This window comes from Eublepharis macularius, chromosome 6 (assembly GCF_028583425.1).
Source record: "Eublepharis macularius isolate TG4126 chromosome 6, MPM_Emac_v1.0, whole genome shotgun sequence".
Classification (NCBI taxonomy): Eukaryota; Metazoa; Chordata; class Lepidosauria; order Squamata; family Eublepharidae; genus Eublepharis; species Eublepharis macularius.
This window is the reverse complement of record NC_072795.1, coordinates 14409378-14427128: the sequence shown is the minus strand read 5'-3', so window position 1 is coordinate 14427128 and position 17751 is coordinate 14409378. Positions and strand designations below refer to the sequence as shown.

General features: G+C 42.3%; 1 protein-coding gene across 5 annotated transcripts in view; it reads left to right on the top strand.

The window, feature by feature from the left end:
- ATP11B (ATPase phospholipid transporting 11B (putative)) overlaps positions 1-17751 on the top strand; it is a 120309-nt gene that overhangs the window by 21700 nt on the left and 80858 nt on the right. For all 5 annotated transcript variants that reach the window (XM_054982564.1, XM_054982562.1, XM_054982561.1 and 2 more), the window contains exons 2-10: positions 325-441; positions 1753-1842; positions 6860-6940; positions 9304-9411; positions 9664-9792; positions 10894-10997; positions 12157-12204; positions 14355-14419; positions 15205-15286. In XM_054982564.1, the coding sequence (XP_054838539.1) occupies positions 325-441; positions 1753-1842; positions 6860-6940; positions 9304-9411; positions 9664-9792; positions 10894-10997; positions 12157-12204; positions 14355-14419; positions 15205-15286 (824 nt within the window). The remainder of the gene's footprint in view (positions 1-324; positions 442-1752; positions 1843-6859; positions 6941-9303; positions 9412-9663; positions 9793-10893; positions 10998-12156; positions 12205-14354; positions 14420-15204; positions 15287-17751) is intronic.

The window sequence follows — 17751 nt, the reverse complement described above, 5'->3', positions numbered from 1 at the left end:
AGTCTTCCGCTTTGTATATCCATTCAGCAGTGAGTGTTAGATTAGGATTTGGGAATTAATTATTAAAAGTGCAGTCAACCTTCGTAGAGCAGCGAAAAGAACTTTGGTGGTTATGCTTGAAAAGCCGGGGTTCAGATTTGTGCTCAGCAGTGAGATTCATTGGCTGCCCTTGGGCATTAATCAAGATTTTTCGGTCTAATTTCTCATGAGATTGAAGTAAGATTTAGAAAGCAACATGCTTGTTAAATGGAGAAGAAATTATTTCCAGTTACGATTGCTGGGCAAAATTAGAGGCCCTGTGACACCTTTGTCTCTTCTTTGCAGGGTTTTGACCCACCACATCAAAGTGATACCCGGACTATTTATATTGCAAATCGTTTCCCCCAGCATGGCCATTATGTCCCCCAGAAGTTTGCAGATAACAGAATCATCTCCTCCAAGGTAAGGGAACCCTAACTTACCTGCATGAGTACTTAGTCAGGCGTCCCTCATCAGAGTACATTGTGACTTTATACAGGTTAGTCATGCCAGAGCTAGGTAACCTAGCACATTTGAAAAACTCAGAATTCGTGCTATCCCTACTGCTATACTAGTCACACACATACTTTTTTTCAAGAGACCATAAAAAATTCCAATGCGTCAGTTTTCAAGAGCTTTGTTTTTTCAGTGAAATCTTCTACACATTTTATTACAGCACTAGCAAATCATTAAAAAAAGAGTCCATATGCCAGCTGTGTGCTTCTAAACTCATTGGTCTTCAAGTCAAGTTATATACTGAAGTTTTATACTCATAGAAAATATACCAGTTGTCGCTGTTCATACAGCCTGGCAACCACATATCAAGAAGGTTGCAGGTAGCATGTGTGTTCCCATTATACAGGAGTTCCTGGAATGCATGGGTGAGTGATTCCGCACACGTTGGATAATGCATTTCCAATCCTCTTTATAGATCATTTGGAATGGATTTTTTTGTGTGCGGAACAAAAAAATCCACCTCAAACTATTGATAAAGTGCATTGAAAGTGCATTATCCAAATGTGCGGAATCAGCCATTGTAACATCTGAAAGGGACTCTTTTCTAAGCTTTTTTCATAATGCCCGAACATTGGTGTGAAGCATTTCATTTTGGCTTTATGCAACAGTTTGTGTAAATCAATATTGCAGAGTATTTCATAGTTCATCCTAATTCTGAGGTCTGAGCAATGGCTTAATATGTGCCGGTGAGTTTACGCTGTGGCAATAAAATTAAGTGGTTTAACTACAGACTATGATTCCCATTTGAAGTTCATCCATGTAACAGAAATCCTGAGAATGCACAATCTTATCCAAGTTGCATTTCTGTGTTACTGTGCTGACTCTTGTTTAAAAAAGAAGTTGTTTGGCACTTAACTGTGTTTAGATGTCATAAGTGAGTGGTAAAGGGGAATAGACAGAATGCGAACATTATTGATCATCTTCCGACAAGTCCTGGCTAATGTTAGAAAAAGAAGCACATCTCCTGTGGCATCTGGTTAGCACCAGATCTTAAGAACTGAAGGGGCGGAGGGTCTTGAAAGTCCTGGTGTCTGAGCCTGGTGGGGCTTATCATGCACAAATGATACTGAGATGAGAAGTTCATTTCATAATGGGTAAACCAGCTGAATAAGCCTATTTATTACATGTAAAAGGTTTCCGATGTCTTCTTGTATACTATGCCATGGAATTTACCTTGCAACTGTTACACTAACTTCTCTTTTTTTCCCCCTCTTGCAGTATACTGTGTGGAATTTTGTTCCCAAAAACTTATTTGAGCAGTTCAGAAGGGTAGCCAACTTTTATTTTCTTATTATATTTTTGGTTCAGGTAAGTTGAACAAACTCAAGTGACTCTTAAGAATCTTTAATTGAAATATGAGGACTGCAACATGGAAATAAGATGATGGGTTGGGGCTCCCCTCCCCCTTTAAATGTCACGGTATTAGGAGGTTGTGGCTTGGCTTTACTGACTTTTGCACCCATTCCATATGAGCAATGAAGAAAACTGCATGAGACTTCCCGGCAGCAATTACTGGCCAGTGTGAAACAGTGAATATTGTTGGGCTCATATTGTTTGTAGAGGGGGTAGATAAATGCATGCTCAATTCTTACTAAGCCAGGGGCTTAGCTCAGGAGCTGTGGTTCAGTGGTATCGCTTGGCATGCAGAAGGTCCCACATTCAGTCTGACCCAATACTACTCTCTCTAGGTAAATCTGTTTCTCGAAAGGTTGTCTCAAGAATTGTAAAGCACTCTGTGTGGAAAGTATTGTTTTGGTTCAGCATGGACCATGTTGTCCGCTTAGTGCTAAAAATCTTGTTTTTAAAAATTTACGCACTCTATATTGTAACTAATGAATGGGCCTGTATAGAATAGAACTTTGCAAGTGTAAAAACTAACATGGCAAGGATTTGGCTTCAGGACATAAATGCAAGAAGACATGAATTAGTGTCAATGTTGAAGCAGGAAAGGGTATTTTCTTAGCTTGCTTTAATAATCTAATCGGGAGTTCCCATCAATAAGAGCTGCCACTACTGAAACATGAAGGAGGTCCTGTGAGTCTAGGCAGGTTACCTCTCTTAGCAATGTATTAACTAGTCTGAGGGCTCTTTTGTGTGTGCTTGTTAGTTTCCTGATAACCTGGTTAACCTGCTAGAGTTTTTAATGCCACTATCTGGAAGTGTTTAGAAGAGTTCCTGATTTTGCTACTACAGACTAACACGGCTAACTCCTCTGGATCTATGATTTCTAAAGTGTTTCAATTTGGCATCTGGAGATCTTCATTGTTAACATTTAAGAAATGGACACCGTCTGACAACTAGTCCTGAACTTGTTTCTTCCATTTTCAGTCCCATTTAGCTTTGTGCAATTTATAATACAGGAACACAGTTCAGCATTTCATTAGAAGCATAGAGTTGGAAGGGGCCTTACAGACCATCTAGTCCAACTCTGCCCATTGCAGGAACAGCTTAAAGCATCCCTGACAAGTATTCGTCCCGCCGCTCCTTGAAGACTGCCAATGAGGGGGAACCCACCACAGCCCCAGGCAGCCAATTCCCTTACTGGAGTATTCTTGACATGAAGAAGGTTTTTCCTAACATCCAGCCAGTACCTTCCCTCCTGTAGTTTAAACCCAGTGTTTCAAGTTCTGTCTTTTGTTGCCAACAGGAGCAGCTCCCTTTCTTCCCCTAAGTGACAGCCTTTTAAATACTTCCTGGACAGGGATGCGTGTGTGTTTCTTGGCACTTAAAATCATTCTTGGACTAATGGCAAAGGAGTAGGAATGGCTGATAGCATTTGCTGTGCAGCTGAGTTCTGCAAACAGTACTTGCCCCTGGCTGTCAGCTTCAGCTTGGTACCCTTAGTACTCCAGTCAGAAGTAACCTCTGATAAGAGGGTGGCTGGGAAGTACTAGATAGACCTTGCTGCCCAACAGCCTTCATGGACCCCAAGGATGGATTGCTAGAGTTAAACTAATGCACTGTGTGCAACATAGATCTTAGTTTTTGCTATAATAGGCGCTATCTTCAGAAGCGTTGCTACCCCATCTTCCCCGGTGGCTGGTCTTCTGCCTTCTCCTCCTCTTGATTCTTTTATACTCCAGCAGGGCTGTAAGCTGTTTTCCTGGAGTAGGGAATCTAGGACTGCAGTTCTTTGAGGAGAGGTTGAAGGCATAACCATATGGCTCAGGTCTGAAGGGCAGCAGATCTGGAGTTCTGGCTTTCAGTATCTCAGCCAAACTTGCTGAAGGGTCACCAGAGGAAAGCAAGCGATAGTGTCCTCATAAAAAAGGATCTGCATGCCCCTCTCTTGAATATGGTTAGCAGAAATGTATTTTGGATTTGAGCGTTTTATTTGTCTGCAGTATACAGAAATGATCTAATGCTGTATGTTGTCCTGCATTCAATCTCCACGCTGCTCTGTTCCTAGAAGACATTTTGAATGAATAAAATCCTAGTTTAAAACTTTTCATTCCTACTAAAAGAGAAAATAATTCAAAGGATTTTTTTTTAGCATTTCCTCAAATTGTCAACTTTTCAGTATTTTTCTTTTCCTTGGCTGTTCAGAGACCTCTTACAAGTGGCTGGTGGTGGATGATGATATTGGAATACATCTGTGCTTGCCCAAACCTTTCTTTGCAAACTGGTTGTTGAAAAAGTTTTATTTACTTCTCACGCTACATTTGTATCTCTTCCAAACACTGGTCACGTCTGTATCAGGGGCCTCCATATGACCTGCTGGGATTTTTACGTAAGAGATGCCCTAGAAATCCATTTCCTAGGAATTTTAGGGGGGGAAATGGAGAAGAGAGGAAAAGGAAACGAACTGTGACACCTCTAACCGCACCTGGAAAATCAAGTTCTCAATAAATGTGTTTAAAGGCCCTTCTCCCTCCGCCCTCGTTTGAGGTGTAGTCATTCAGCCTGTCTGTACAGGTTAGTATACAGTAATGCTGTCGAGAACTAGATGAGTCATTTTGCCTGGCTTTCCCCTCAACTTGTCATTGTGAGCTTCACAGCTTCTTTTGAAGCCTTTTCCACTCTATAAATAGAACTTGGTAGGAAGGGATTCCTAACACACAGCAGACACCTGCTGGAAAGCGGCGTGCAAATGTCATTATTCGAGCACTATTTAACAGCAGCGTCAATAATGCGCTAGCTTGGCTTGTTTTCTTCCTCTAGTTTGTCAGTGCCCTTGCTGATATAGACCAGAAATTCAGAAATGTAGATTCTGAAATTCAGAAATGTAGATTCTGCTTGCAGATAAGGTTAGGATCAGTACTGGTAGAATGGTAATGGAGCTTAATATTTTTCATATTAAATTATATTATGGTATTTGTTTCTCATAGTCCACTGTTGCCCAGGAGCTCAACATGTAATCATCAGAATAGTCTCCTCCCAACTAGCCGGCTCATAGGGTCAAACCTGCTTAACTTCAGCAGTAGAATTGCATCACAAGCTGACATCTTCCTTCTTCTCGTGTTCCTTAACTATCACTTAACTTTTCTCCCCAAAGCAGGGGAGAAACTGATAAGAAACAGACATATCGGTTGTTTCACTGGCATTCTTTTCATCACCAGCACCCTGGACTGGAGATTTAATCACACATTATGTTCTTTGTAGAGTGAAATAGGTTCAGGATTGTGTTGACAACAGCCACTTTGGCTGCTCATGTGAGTGTGGAATCTACAGTTCTTGGAATGTGGTCCGTAGGAATTGGTCCATGATTTCACTTAAGTTTCTAGCTCCTGTTGATGCATCTTGTAAACCTTTGGTCATAGTTTGACAAGTAGCATGCATGAAGCTGCCTTACTCGACCAGACCATTGGTCCATCGAGGTCTGTATTGTCTACTCAGTCTGGCAGCAGCCCACCCAGGGTCTCAGGTAGAGGTCTTTCACTTGACCTGCGCCCTGAACCTTTAACTGGAGATGCCCAGATTGAACCTGGGACCTTCTGTATGCAAGGTAGAGGCTCTTCCACTGAGCTACAGCCTCTCCCCCAGCTGGGGTCTGGTCTCATCTAAGGACAAAGTTTCAGAGAGTGATCAGTGGTTGTGGTATACAGTTTAATTTGTCTAGCTCTTAAAAGACAAGACTATCATATAATCAGCTTCAAAGCGTGTCTATTTTCTGTTGGTGTTATGCTGGGTACACAATAAGTGTTGGAATTCAGGACAAAAAGATACTTGGCTATGGCTATATTGTGTGAACTTGGTAACTCTGTCTTTTGTAAGCTCCTTCCCCATGGGGTAGTGGGATTGCAGCAACAGTACAGGTGGGGCCATTGGCACGAGTCTGTCTTCCTTAATCATCAGCTGCCCAGGAAGGAGGATGGCCAACAGGTTAATGAAACTTAGGCAACTGTGGCCCTGCCCCTGCAGTTGCTTCATTCTCATACTTCTAAAGAATCTGGAAAACCCAGATGGTGCTGCATGGGACTTGAACTTGCAAACAAATGAATACCTAGCTGCAAATGGGAAGTCTCGTGTGTAAACAAGCTTCAAACTTGTTCCGTGCCAAAGTAGCAAACAGGGCAGCCTGATCTTGTACAAAATAACACAGCTGAATTCCTCAATCAGTGAGACTCCACGATGTCATCTAGATCAGAAAACACTTTGCTGCTTCGTCCTAAACTCTACTCTTTTATGGGAATAGATGCTTATCATTAGAAACCTCTCTTTCCCCACATAATTTGCATAAAAGCTTTTATTCTGGCTTTCTAACGAATGCTTTAAATCATCCTTAAAAGTAATAAATCTCTTAGATTAATGTTAGAATTTCTGGATAATGACTGTTCCAGAGTCTTTCCGGAATCGACGTGGTTTATTCTGCAAGACCACGTTCTTCCTCCAGTGGCAGGGAAAACGAGAAGAATAGAGCTTGTTGATATTTTCCTGCTGCAGGTAGCACTACAACAGTAACGTGCAGGTTGCAAAACAAGCAGTCATGTTGTGAGCAGAAAAGACCTGTTGGTGAGGGATTAAATGATTTCACGTAAGCTTTGTGGAGCTTCAGTCGCTTGGATCATGGCGAAATTCCATTTTGCAGAGGCAGTTCCCTGGGCCATTCTCTCTGTGATGGGAGAGGAAGCTTAAGGGGCCAGTCCCTGGATCTGCTGCTGGATGGGAGGGAGTACCCATTCACTCCCTCCTACAAAGAACACCGAGTAGAGGAAGATGTGGCACACACCCTTCCTTCGTGCCCACAATGTGGGAGGGCTGTGTCTTTCCAAATGTTTGTGAAGCTGTTCTCATATGCTATACAATGTTTGTTTTTAAGAATGTGTTGTTTTTTTAAAAATCGGGCTCAATGTGGACCCTGTCTTCATTCTTCTTTCCCATCTAGCTTATGATAGATACACCCACAAGTCCCGTGACAAGTGGATTGCCATTGTTTTTTGTCATCACTGTGACAGCCATAAAGCAGGTAAGGAGATGTGGAAAACTTGTTGGTGGGACAGAACTGCACAGCGGGTTGGATCCAGCAGAGCGTTTCTACAGATGGGAGCAGGGTGGCCGTTTCTGGTGGTTCTTCCCTCGTGCTGTTCCTGGGGGTCCCCCAGGAGCAGCATCTTGGGGAGCATATTGGGCTGCGGCAGAAAAGGAAGTGGTGCAAAAAAAATGCTGTGATGAAAACTGGTTCCATCAGTTGAAATGTGTGTGGGATCTAAGCTTGTACGTGTGAGATCAGACTTGCTGCTGAAAAATTCTCTGCATGTCCCCTATGTACAGGATTACTAACTCCATATTAGGTCTTTCCCCCCCACCATTCATTTAAATGCACAACATAATGCCACCATGTAAGGTATATAACCCTGACACACTACAGGAAGGATGTCAAAAACTTGCCCTGAAGCTGTCCTTTTCAGCAGCACCCCTGTGCAGTTTTGCCATAATATGTTATTTAATTTCTCAGTCTCTACTCACAAAATAGTGAGGAGAGAGGCTAGAGAAGAAATGCACACGTGAGAGTCAAACTTCCAGGTCATGAACTTCCAGTGCAGCGATGCCCTTTTGATCAGACCAGTGAATTCACCTAGTCCAGCTTCCTGTTCCAGATATATTTTATGCTATGTCCTTCCAGCTGTGATTGTAATGGAGTGTGCTCAGCTTGTTCAGGAGCACAGAGAAGTCCTGGTCTTCTCCACAGCTGCTGTTACAGCTGTTCAGATCTTCATGAATTACAACTGCATTCCTCTGAACTTGAGCTTGTAACTGAAAACATGCATTTAATGTTGCAAGGTTATGGCCACGACTTTTTGTCTAACTGCCATGCACTCATTGACTCCGAGTGACATCCTTAAGTGGATGGTGACAGACCGGCACACAAGTTTTTGTGCTGGGGGACTCTTTATGTTTTTATTATCAGTGCCTCCTCCCCCCATTGTTTCATACTTAGGAGTGACTTCTTTCAGTAGGAAAAGTTTGGTAAAATCGCTTATGGACTGTAGAGGACCACATCATATGTGAAAGTTGCACAAACATAGCCTTAAATATGATACTTTCTTCCGTTGGAGCTGAGCTGCTTGAAGCTATTTTGCCCAAACCATTTTTCTTGCCTGGAGGCTGAGAGCTTGTTTGAGCTCTAGCCTCTTCTGCCCAAAGTGGAGGGCAGTAACTGGCCACCCAACCTGTTTCCCTTCCTCCTGTTTGAGCTGGATGCTTCCTCTGGCCTCGGTTGCAACCTGGGCCTCTGCTTGGCTCAACCAAATTCATGCTGAGGGAAGGCTAGATACGGAGGCCATTTCTTCCAGTTTTCTACAGCTCTTCTCCGTGTCTGCATAGCATGATTACTCAGGCTTCCGTCACGTTCTCTCTATCTCCCTATACCCTGCTGAACTGGTTGTTGCTGCCCTGAATACTTGGTTTTTTATCTGCTGATTTTAATTCTGTTTGGTTGTGTTTAATCTAGCAGTTTGTATGGTGTGATTCATATATAGTTTTTTGGTAACAGTTTTGGGAGCCAAATACGAATGCAGTGCAAAAATTCTTTTAAAAAGTGAAGTAACCATTTTATAATACAAGTGCTGACCCTAAATGTGGCTGGATGTTACATTTTAGCTCCGGGGGAAAGCCCAGAGCTAGGGAAGGTGATACCTTGGCAAAGTTTTTTAAAAGCAAACAAACAGCAAATCTGTATTGTTTTAATCCCCCCCCCTTAAAGGATATTGTGTTCAAGAAAAACAAGTGAATATGGAAAAAGGCAATAGTGGCCTTTCCGCACAAACTGATCTGAAGCACCCCTACAAGTTGTCCTGCTTGTGAACTAGATGTGGCCATGCTGGAGAAGACATGTAGGAATTTGGGTGCTTTAACGGAAATGCCAGTCGAGTTCTGAGGCTGTGCCTCTTGCTGATTGAGTTTGAGTGAGCCACAAACAGCACATGCAATTCTGCTTTTTTTTCCATCTCCCTGTCCTGTCCGAATTAACTCTTCCTCAACCCATTTGGCATCAGATGGGCTGGAAAGTGGTGTTGGCCCTCCTGCCGTTACTTAAGGTGGCAGGAACGCCCGGTTGGGGGCCAGCAGGCTGCCTTCTGGCCTGTTGCTGGGTTGTAGTCTTGGCTAAGTAGCGATTTGTCATGGATCTCAACACACAGGTTGCAGTTTTGCATACTGCAGGATTTGAGTCCAGTGGCATCTTAGAGACCAACAAGATCTTCAGAGTAGGAGCCTTAGAGTCAGCGGCACTCCCTTTTTCAGACACGAGTTTTGCATACTCGTAGTTTGGGAGCAGATACATGTTTTGCAGGCTTTTCTGTAATGCTACGCATCTTTGTGCCTCTCCAGGGTTATGAAGACTGGTTACGGCATAAATCAGACAATGAGGTGAACGGAGCTCCAGTTTACGTCGTTCGCAGTGGTGGCCTTGTAAAAACTAGATCAAAGAACATTCGGGTACGTGCCTCATTTGTGGAAAGCGATTTCACTCATCCCATCAACTTCGGTTTCTAAGTAAAACGTTCATTGCTTATGTGTATTATTTATTTAAAGTGCTTCCACCCTGCTCTTCTCCTCAGAGAGAGTTAATGTAATGTTATGCCAGTCAATCAAATTAGAACTGGAGACAGTATTAATTTAAATGGTTTGGTCTAGCAGGTTTTTTTTTTCAAATGTATTTGCATAAGATTGTTTTGTATGTCTTCTCAGGTAGGGGATATTGTCAGAGTAGCCAAAGATGAAACTTTCCCGGCTGATCTTGTGCTTCTGTCATCCGATAGAGCGAACGGCTCTTGTCACGTCACAACTGCAAGCTTGGATGGAGAAACGAATCTTAAGGTCTGTCTTGTCACCCTTAGCGTATCACAGCTTTCGAAACAGAATTCAGAAACGCGATTTAAGGCCACTTCCTCAAAGAGTTTCTGTAGTGGGAAAACTGGTGGTGGTATTTTTAGTTCCTTTTACGGGTGTATGGGAAGGGGTATGGATCATGTGCAGTGTCTCCAGAAGTACTTCAAAATACTGAAAGTAGCAGTGTGCCTTAAAGCAAGTTGTGCTTCTCCCCTGAAGAGCTGCATGAATTGGAGAGGAATGAATGTTATGCAGTGGGGTCGCATGTTTGTATTTTTCTGAAGTTGTTACTACCACATTTAAGTAGCCCTTGAATATAAAAGTTCTGTGGCACCTTCAGGGCTAATGTATTTAATGTGCGAGAAGCTGTTGTGAACTAGAGGCCTTGAAAGGAAGTCTGCAGCTGTACTTGGCAATCAAGAGAATTGGAGAAAGTGAACTTCTCACCACTATTATTTCTTCATGATTTTATTTATTCATTTAGATATTTATAATCCCAACTTTCACCCTACTGGGGACTTAAAGCAGCTTACAAAAACCAGGGAAAGTATAATTTAAACAAAGAAAAAAACGCCACTCCCGTTTTCAGGCTGCTCCTGGGTCCACTGGATTGGCTCCCTAGAGGCTAGGAGCCGTGTGGCCCATGCCTCTGGCCTCGTCCATGTTAAATACCTACACCGGAAGAGGAACAGAATTTCAGCCCCGGTCTCATACAGCTGCCCCGAAGACTTTTAACCTTCTTCCCCTTGCTTCTTTGATTTTTGTGTTATGGAGTCAAGTGGCAAATAACAGGGGGACGGCAGCTGCACTTGCAATCTTATTTGATGTAAACAGCTGGCATGAATTAGACATCTGTTCTGGTAGACTGTTGCCTGCTCAGCTCCTGGGCAGCCTAAATCCTTGTAAGTTTCCTAGGTAAGCCTTGCTGAAATCAGTGGCCTTACTCCTAAGCGAATGGGCATCATATTGCAGCCCTTGCCGCACTCTCAGATTCCACAGCTCCTTTGCAAAAGCATGCCATTAAAACTTTCCCGCTCATTGTTGCCCAATGGAAAATATTTTGTGTGTGGCTGTCTTTCTCTTTTCCAGACACATGTTGCAGTCTCACAAACAGCAGTATTGCAGTCAGTTGCCAACCTGGACAAACTTGATGCAGTTATAGAATGCCAGCAGCCAGAAGCCGATCTCTACAGGTGTTGTTTTTTTATGCTTGACTTTTAAGAGGACTTCCAAAGCAAACATTTATGTCTATTACAGATCAGCTTACTTTAGAATGAAATCACTTATTTAGAAGGGTTTGTATTATATGGGCTACTTAAAGCTATAAACTTTGAGCAGAGAATTCTCTAATAATAGTACGAGCTCTTTTAATCAGTGAGGGATTTTTTTAACAACAAAAAATTGGTGCAATATAGAGCATGGCAAAACCCAAAGTGTTTGATGTGTCTTTCAGCCACTTCTAGAATTGAATTGCAGAGTAGGACTTAATTCCTCCTCCCTTTCACAAATGAATGGGGTAGAATGATATGTCATCTTCCCTTGTCACTCAGTAGCTTTTACACTGTCCTATGCTGAGATTTTTGCAGAACCAAATCTCAACTGTCTGTGCTGCTTTTCATCTCAGGAATTTTTTTGTTAGCCTGAGGATCTCCCTTCAGAGAAAAACAGCTTGGAGAAATACTAGAGGTAGCTTCTGGGTGGAAAACTGCAAGCATAACCATTGCTTACACATCGTAACGAGTATTGGACATGGGGAAATTTTGTTTCCTTGCAGTGAACTTTAGGGAGAGGGGCGTGGCTCAGTGGCAGAGCATCTGCTTTGCACGCAGTAGATCCCAGGTTCAATCTCCGGCAGCTCCAATTAGAAGAAGTGGGTAGTAGGGGAGGAGAAAGACCACTGCTTCAAACCCTTGGAGGCCCCTTGCCCATCAGAGTAGGCATTACTGACCTAGATAGACCAGTGGTCTAATTCAGTATAGGCAGATTCATGTGGCAGCAAAACTCAAATTTACCAGTTTTCAAGGAATTATATTTCTATTAAAAATGTAACTTTGATTAGTGTTTTTTAAAACACATTTTTCTTGTGTGCCTCTTAGAAGTTTTGTAGGGGTCACCTTATGTTCCCTAATAGGTTAATACTCTTGAGAGGCAAATGATTTGTTGCTTTGTACAATTTCTTAATAGGCCTTGATGAAATCATGCACCAGTATGTCATGGCCAAGGATTAATGGCAGTCTGCAGACAAGATCTTCCTTCTGTTACGCTCGGTTCCTGTGTCATAACCTGTCTAGCTGAAGTAATGATCTTTGTTTTCAGAAGTGTCCTCTTATGATATATGACTTTCTTCCACAGATTTGTCGGAAGAATAACTATAAGCCAACAAATTGAGGAAGTAGTACGGTAAGTTCGGAGCTCTAAGGCAGAGTTTGCATATAACTGCAATTCTCAGAGCAGGGCGAACTGGCAACCAGGCACAGCCCACCAGTTACCTTACGGCAGTTCACTGCAGTCTGGTTTAAATCCCTTGCTTTAGACAGTTGTCTAAAAAGCATTTCACTTATTCCCAAAGAGAAAATATTGCATAGGAGTTTTTTAGTATTCAACAAAATATCCCAATTTTTCCATTTGAAAAATCTGGGCATAAAAACCATGGGGGAGGGGAGTGAATTTTCCCCTTTTCCCGCCTTCCGTAGGCCTTCACATCTGTAGCTGCACTGTACAATTTCTGACTCTGGCTATCTTCCCATCCACATGTTCCCTCACCTTGCTAATCAGAGGAAACCGTACTGTGTGTAAGTGCCATCGAGTTGCAGCCAACTTACGGCAAACCATAAGTTTCCAAGGCAAGAGATGAGCAGAGATAGTATGCCCTATCCCTAGACCTGCCTCTTCATAGCAACCTTGGGCTTCATTGTTGGTCTCCATTCCAAGTAGTGACTAGGGCTGACCCTGCTGAGCTTACGAGATTGGGGGAATTTGGGCCATCTAGGTCAGGGTGAATCGTACTGAGGCTTCTCTAATTAATGGAATGTGAGTGGGTACGAATCAGGCTTTTTTCTGGGGTGGCACCCTCTATTTAGAGCTCCCATCCCAGAAAGCCTGCTGGGCTGACTCCCTTCTTGGTTTCAGGAGGCGGACCAAAGCCTTGCTTTTCAGGAAGGTGTACAGTTTGCCAGGTTAGTTTATTATCTTTGGTGTTTGGATCACGTGGCTTGGCTTACCGCGCTGCAGATCTGGTCCATCATTATTTAAATTGCTTTACATTAGTCTTGGGAGCCTCTCCCAGAGACTTATTGCTGGGCATTGGTGGGACAGAAACATAAAAATAACAGTGGCTCACATCTTTCTTTCCATACGCCAATGACTATAAAATTCTTCCTCTGTTTTATTTAACTCCCGGGTTGCTTACGAATGTTCTGCTGTTAATCTCTGTGAGTTTCAGTAGATTACACGGCAACAAATGTTTTATAACTGAAAGGAGGTTGCTCCAAGCTGTCATTTCTGCTCATTGTGGGTTCAGCCCACAGATGGAGTCCCCTTCTAATGCACCTTCTGCCTGTTCTCCCCATTGACTGCAAACTCCCTGTTATCTCCTCATGCTGTTCCTTTGTAGTCCCTATTTTAGGCTGCAGTGAGATGGGGAAAGCAAGAAGGCCCTTTTCTGCTTCCATAAATGGGGAAAGCAAGAAGGTCCTTTTCCGCTTCTAGAAATGGAAATTTTCACTGGATCTGAAATTTCCAGTTTAGCAGCAAAGACAAAAGTAACCAGGTTAGCCATGCAAGAACAGCTGGCAAAAACCAAGAAACCTTGAGTGGGAGGAGGTTGGGAGTATTTTTTGGGGTGGAGGCCTTAGCGGACTGAACCTGGCACTTAGTTGCCAGTGAGTTAAACTCTTAAGACGTGTTTTTAAATAATGGTATCTCAAGCCCTGGAGGAGCAATAGTACACAGCACCCCAGTAGTATTTGTTGTCAAAGGCCAGTGCAGGCAGTTTTGGAGGGAAGCTGGACTCATCACGTTTGACCTTCCAAACAGGAATGATCTTAACATGTGCAGGTGGAATTGGGGAAACCCTCAGGTTTTTTTCCTGCTTACTGTGAAGCTGCAAGTCAACAGCAGTAGTTCAGTTGGCTGTGAGCTGTGCATCCCTAAGTGCCAGAAACTAGACTGAAAACAAAGAATCAAGGCATTCCTGCCTTTGTGTTGCTTCTTTTGTGTTCCTCTTTCTTTAAGCTGCTGAGTGCTCCACTCTCCATTTCAGATTCTGTTTTGAGTAACTCTAGGTAAAATAAGGTTGTTTACTTTCATGCTTGACTTTAATATTTCGATAGTTCCCAAAAATGAAAGAGCTGCTGCAAATGGCGCATGCATCTCTCAGTATTAAAAGAACCCAGTTTTGTTTCTGTGGCGCTGTTTGCAGCTGCTTCAAATTCATTAAAGCAATCTGTTTAGAATTTATAGCATCTGGCAGCCCGGGCAATTAAGGAGACCGTCTGCTGCAGTGTTTTCGGCTGTAACCATGGCATTGATCTTTCTTTCCTTCCTTCCAGACCTCTTGGGCCCGAAAGTCTCTTACTTCGAGGAGCAAGATTAAAAAACACTAAAGAAATCTTTGGTTTGTAGTCAAAAAAATATTTGCTCAAAGGTTCTTGCATTAGTGAGCACTGATCAGTCTGAGTCCAGTATTGGGGAGGGGCTTGGAGCAGCAGTTTGGGGCCTTCCTTGACTTGGCCTGCAGAGGTGCTGTTGCCCATCATAACCTAGGAAGCAGCCTTGGCAGTAGTTAACCATGGTGACTTCAGGCCCTGTGAACTCCAGCAGTCATGCCAGGCTCCGTTGTAGCTCCCCTTTGGTCCTACGTCAGGGAAGACAACAGACTTGGGCATTTGGAGCCTGTTGATGCTTAGGGGCAGCTGGTTGTATATGGTAGGAGTAGGAAAGGCTGGAGATTCTGGACATTAAATGGGCCACCTTCCCTATAGCTCAGTCACCCATAAAACACGGCCAGTGTGGCTTTTGACTGCTTCCTACATGATGAGTAGCTGAGGTGGCCGTTGCTTTAATGTAACTGATTGTAACAGCAGAGGTTGATGCAGCTTTTGCGATGAACTGTTGCCATCCAATAGGAATGTCCATCTTTCAAGATGACTACAGAATAATGCAGCGAGAGAACATTAGATAGAATTTAAGATGATTTGGAAGGGATTTCCCCGATCACCTTTTGTTGAATATTGAATTGAAGCACAGACTTAGCATTGAGGACCAACTCGGATAGCAGGAAAAATACTCTCTCAGTTGGTCACAACAGAACGTTGCTAAAATTCAGGTGCTTTGTTGCTGCTGTTGTCTTCTCTCAGCTCCTGAAAATTTGCTTTTGTGGGGGTGGGTTTTTTTTTGTAGGTGTTGCTGTGTACACAGGAATGGAGACCAAGATGGCATTAAATTACAAGAGCAAATCACAGAAGCGATCTGCTGTGGAAAAGTACGTGTGGGGCAGCATTTCATTTAATTATAGCCTGCACTCATGTATTAAAAACCCAGTAAGTCTGTGTGGTGAACTTCAAAACTTGAGGTACTCGGGTAAGAAAGATTTTCTGGAAACAGGGGGAATGCGTTTTGTCTTTTTCCCCGTTAAAATTTTGGAGCAGGACTGAATTTTCTTTCTTTTACTTTTTCCTAATGTGCTAGCCTTCGGTAACACTGGAAAATCTGATTTTTGGTTTCTGTTAAACTCTTTGAGGTGTGTTTATAACCAGGCCTCCTTCGTTGGCTCTCATAATACTTTCCATGTTATCTTTTAGCAAGTGTGTTTGGGTGTGGTGCTCTATGATAAATGCCTTCATTTGCTGGGGTGGGGGTGCACCTTTGAATTCAGGCACTGAATGAAATTTGATGGGGCCAAATTCCTTGGTTGCAGCAGAAAGTAATCTGTGAATTACTTTCATGGAGGGGTTGCAGCTCAGTGGCAGAGCATCGGTTTTGTGTGTGTGGAAGGTCCCAGGTTCAATCCCCGGCATCCCAAGTTCAAAGGATCAGGTAGTAGGTGATACGGAAGACATCCGCCTGATACCTTGGAGAGGTGCTGCCAGTCGGAGTAGATAAAACTGACCTTGATAGACAAGTGGTTGAATTCAGTATGGCAGCTTCGTGAATGTATATTGAGCCCTGGTACACCATAGTTCAAATAACACCTTCATGCCCCCCAAGTCCTCTTGTACCCACATCATTCATGCCCAGTAAAGTGGTACGACATATCTTCCTTCCCTTCTCACCAGATCTAGAAGCACAAGGTCCCTTCTCCTGCCTCTACCTCTGCAGTCTTTCAACGGAAAGGGCAGTTTTGCTATTCTGCAAGCTGGGGATAACCAGAAGCAGATTGGTGGGCGGGGGGAGGGGAGGTATTTGGTGTCAGACATCATCATCATCATCATCATCATCATCATCATCATCATTACTATTACTATTATTATTTAAGCAAAAAGGGGGTACAGAAAAAGGGGACAAGCACATGTGAAACTGTGTGCTACAAGGATTATTAAAATAAAAATTACCAGTGTCATAACCTTTATGGATATTAAAATAGCTGTTGAATATTTTTCCAGAATAAGAAACACATGCAAAGTTCAAACCTATTTCTACTTGTTATTCTAGTAATAATAAAGAGAAAAAAATTGTTAACACTAACATTGCATATTACTTAAGATAACTGATTATCACAACCTTTGAGAGCCTTAAAATAAAGTACTATTAAGAATTCTAACCTATTTCTACTCCATATGTTCATTACCTTTTACTTATACTTTACGTAACTGTAACAATGTTGACTTTTTGCCAATGTTTCAATATTATAAAATCTATTATCTTTATATAACTAATTATCTTACAACCATGTGATCAAATATATCATGATGCAGTCATTTTCAAATCTGCAAAACTAAAGCATCTTATAAATTTTATCTGTTATAGGCAAAGTATTTTCCCCATTTCTCTTCAATTTCTTTAAATGACCTATTTTTGTAATTTGTCAATTTTGCCATCACCGACATTTTGTCCTTCTAAATTTCCCTGGTTGGCATTCTCCTTCTTTCCATTTGCTTGCCATTACCACTCTTGCCGCCGTCAGCAAATACTGAAATAATTCATGTAATGTTCTGTCCACATCGTCTGGTATAATTCCCAGCAGCATGGTCTGGGGTTTCATAGCAAAGTTAATTTTTAAAATCTTCTGAATCTCAGCATGTATATCTTTCCAAATTTGTTTACTTTTTTTACACGTCCACCACATATGAAAGAGAACCATCTGCGTCCTTACATTTCCAGCATAACACTACATATTTCTTGTCCATTTTAAAAATATCTTGTGGTGTAATGTACCATCTAAAAAACATCTTATACCAATTTTCTCTGAGTGTTTAGCTTGCCGTAAATTTTGTGCCCTTGATCCATAAACTTTCCAATTGCTGAAATGTTATTTCTTCTCCAAAATTTTGCATCCATTTTATCATACAAGTTTTATCTTGTTCTGTTTCGGTATCGTATTGAAGTAAAAGTTTGTAAATGTGTCCCAGAAAGCGTTTCTTTTTCTGCGAGATTATCTTCTCAAAATCAGTAAGATCCTTCAATTGAGCTCTATAATCCTTGAGAGCTTCCTTCAGTCTGGAGACCACTTGGAGATATATCAGGTGTCAGACCTAAACTGCTCAGTGTGGAAGTCTCTGTTCATGCTGAGTATTGAATGCCTTGACTAATTTTTAGAAACAGCCGGCATTTGCTTTCTTAAGGGGGGTGAGATACCCTTGCTTATTTATTTATTTAATTATATTTATATTCTGCTCTCCCCACAAACTGGCTCAGAGAAGATCCTACCAGTAAATACAATATAAAAGGTAAAAACAGGTAGCATAACAATAAAACCTACAGCAGTACAATTCCATAAAACACAGCAGC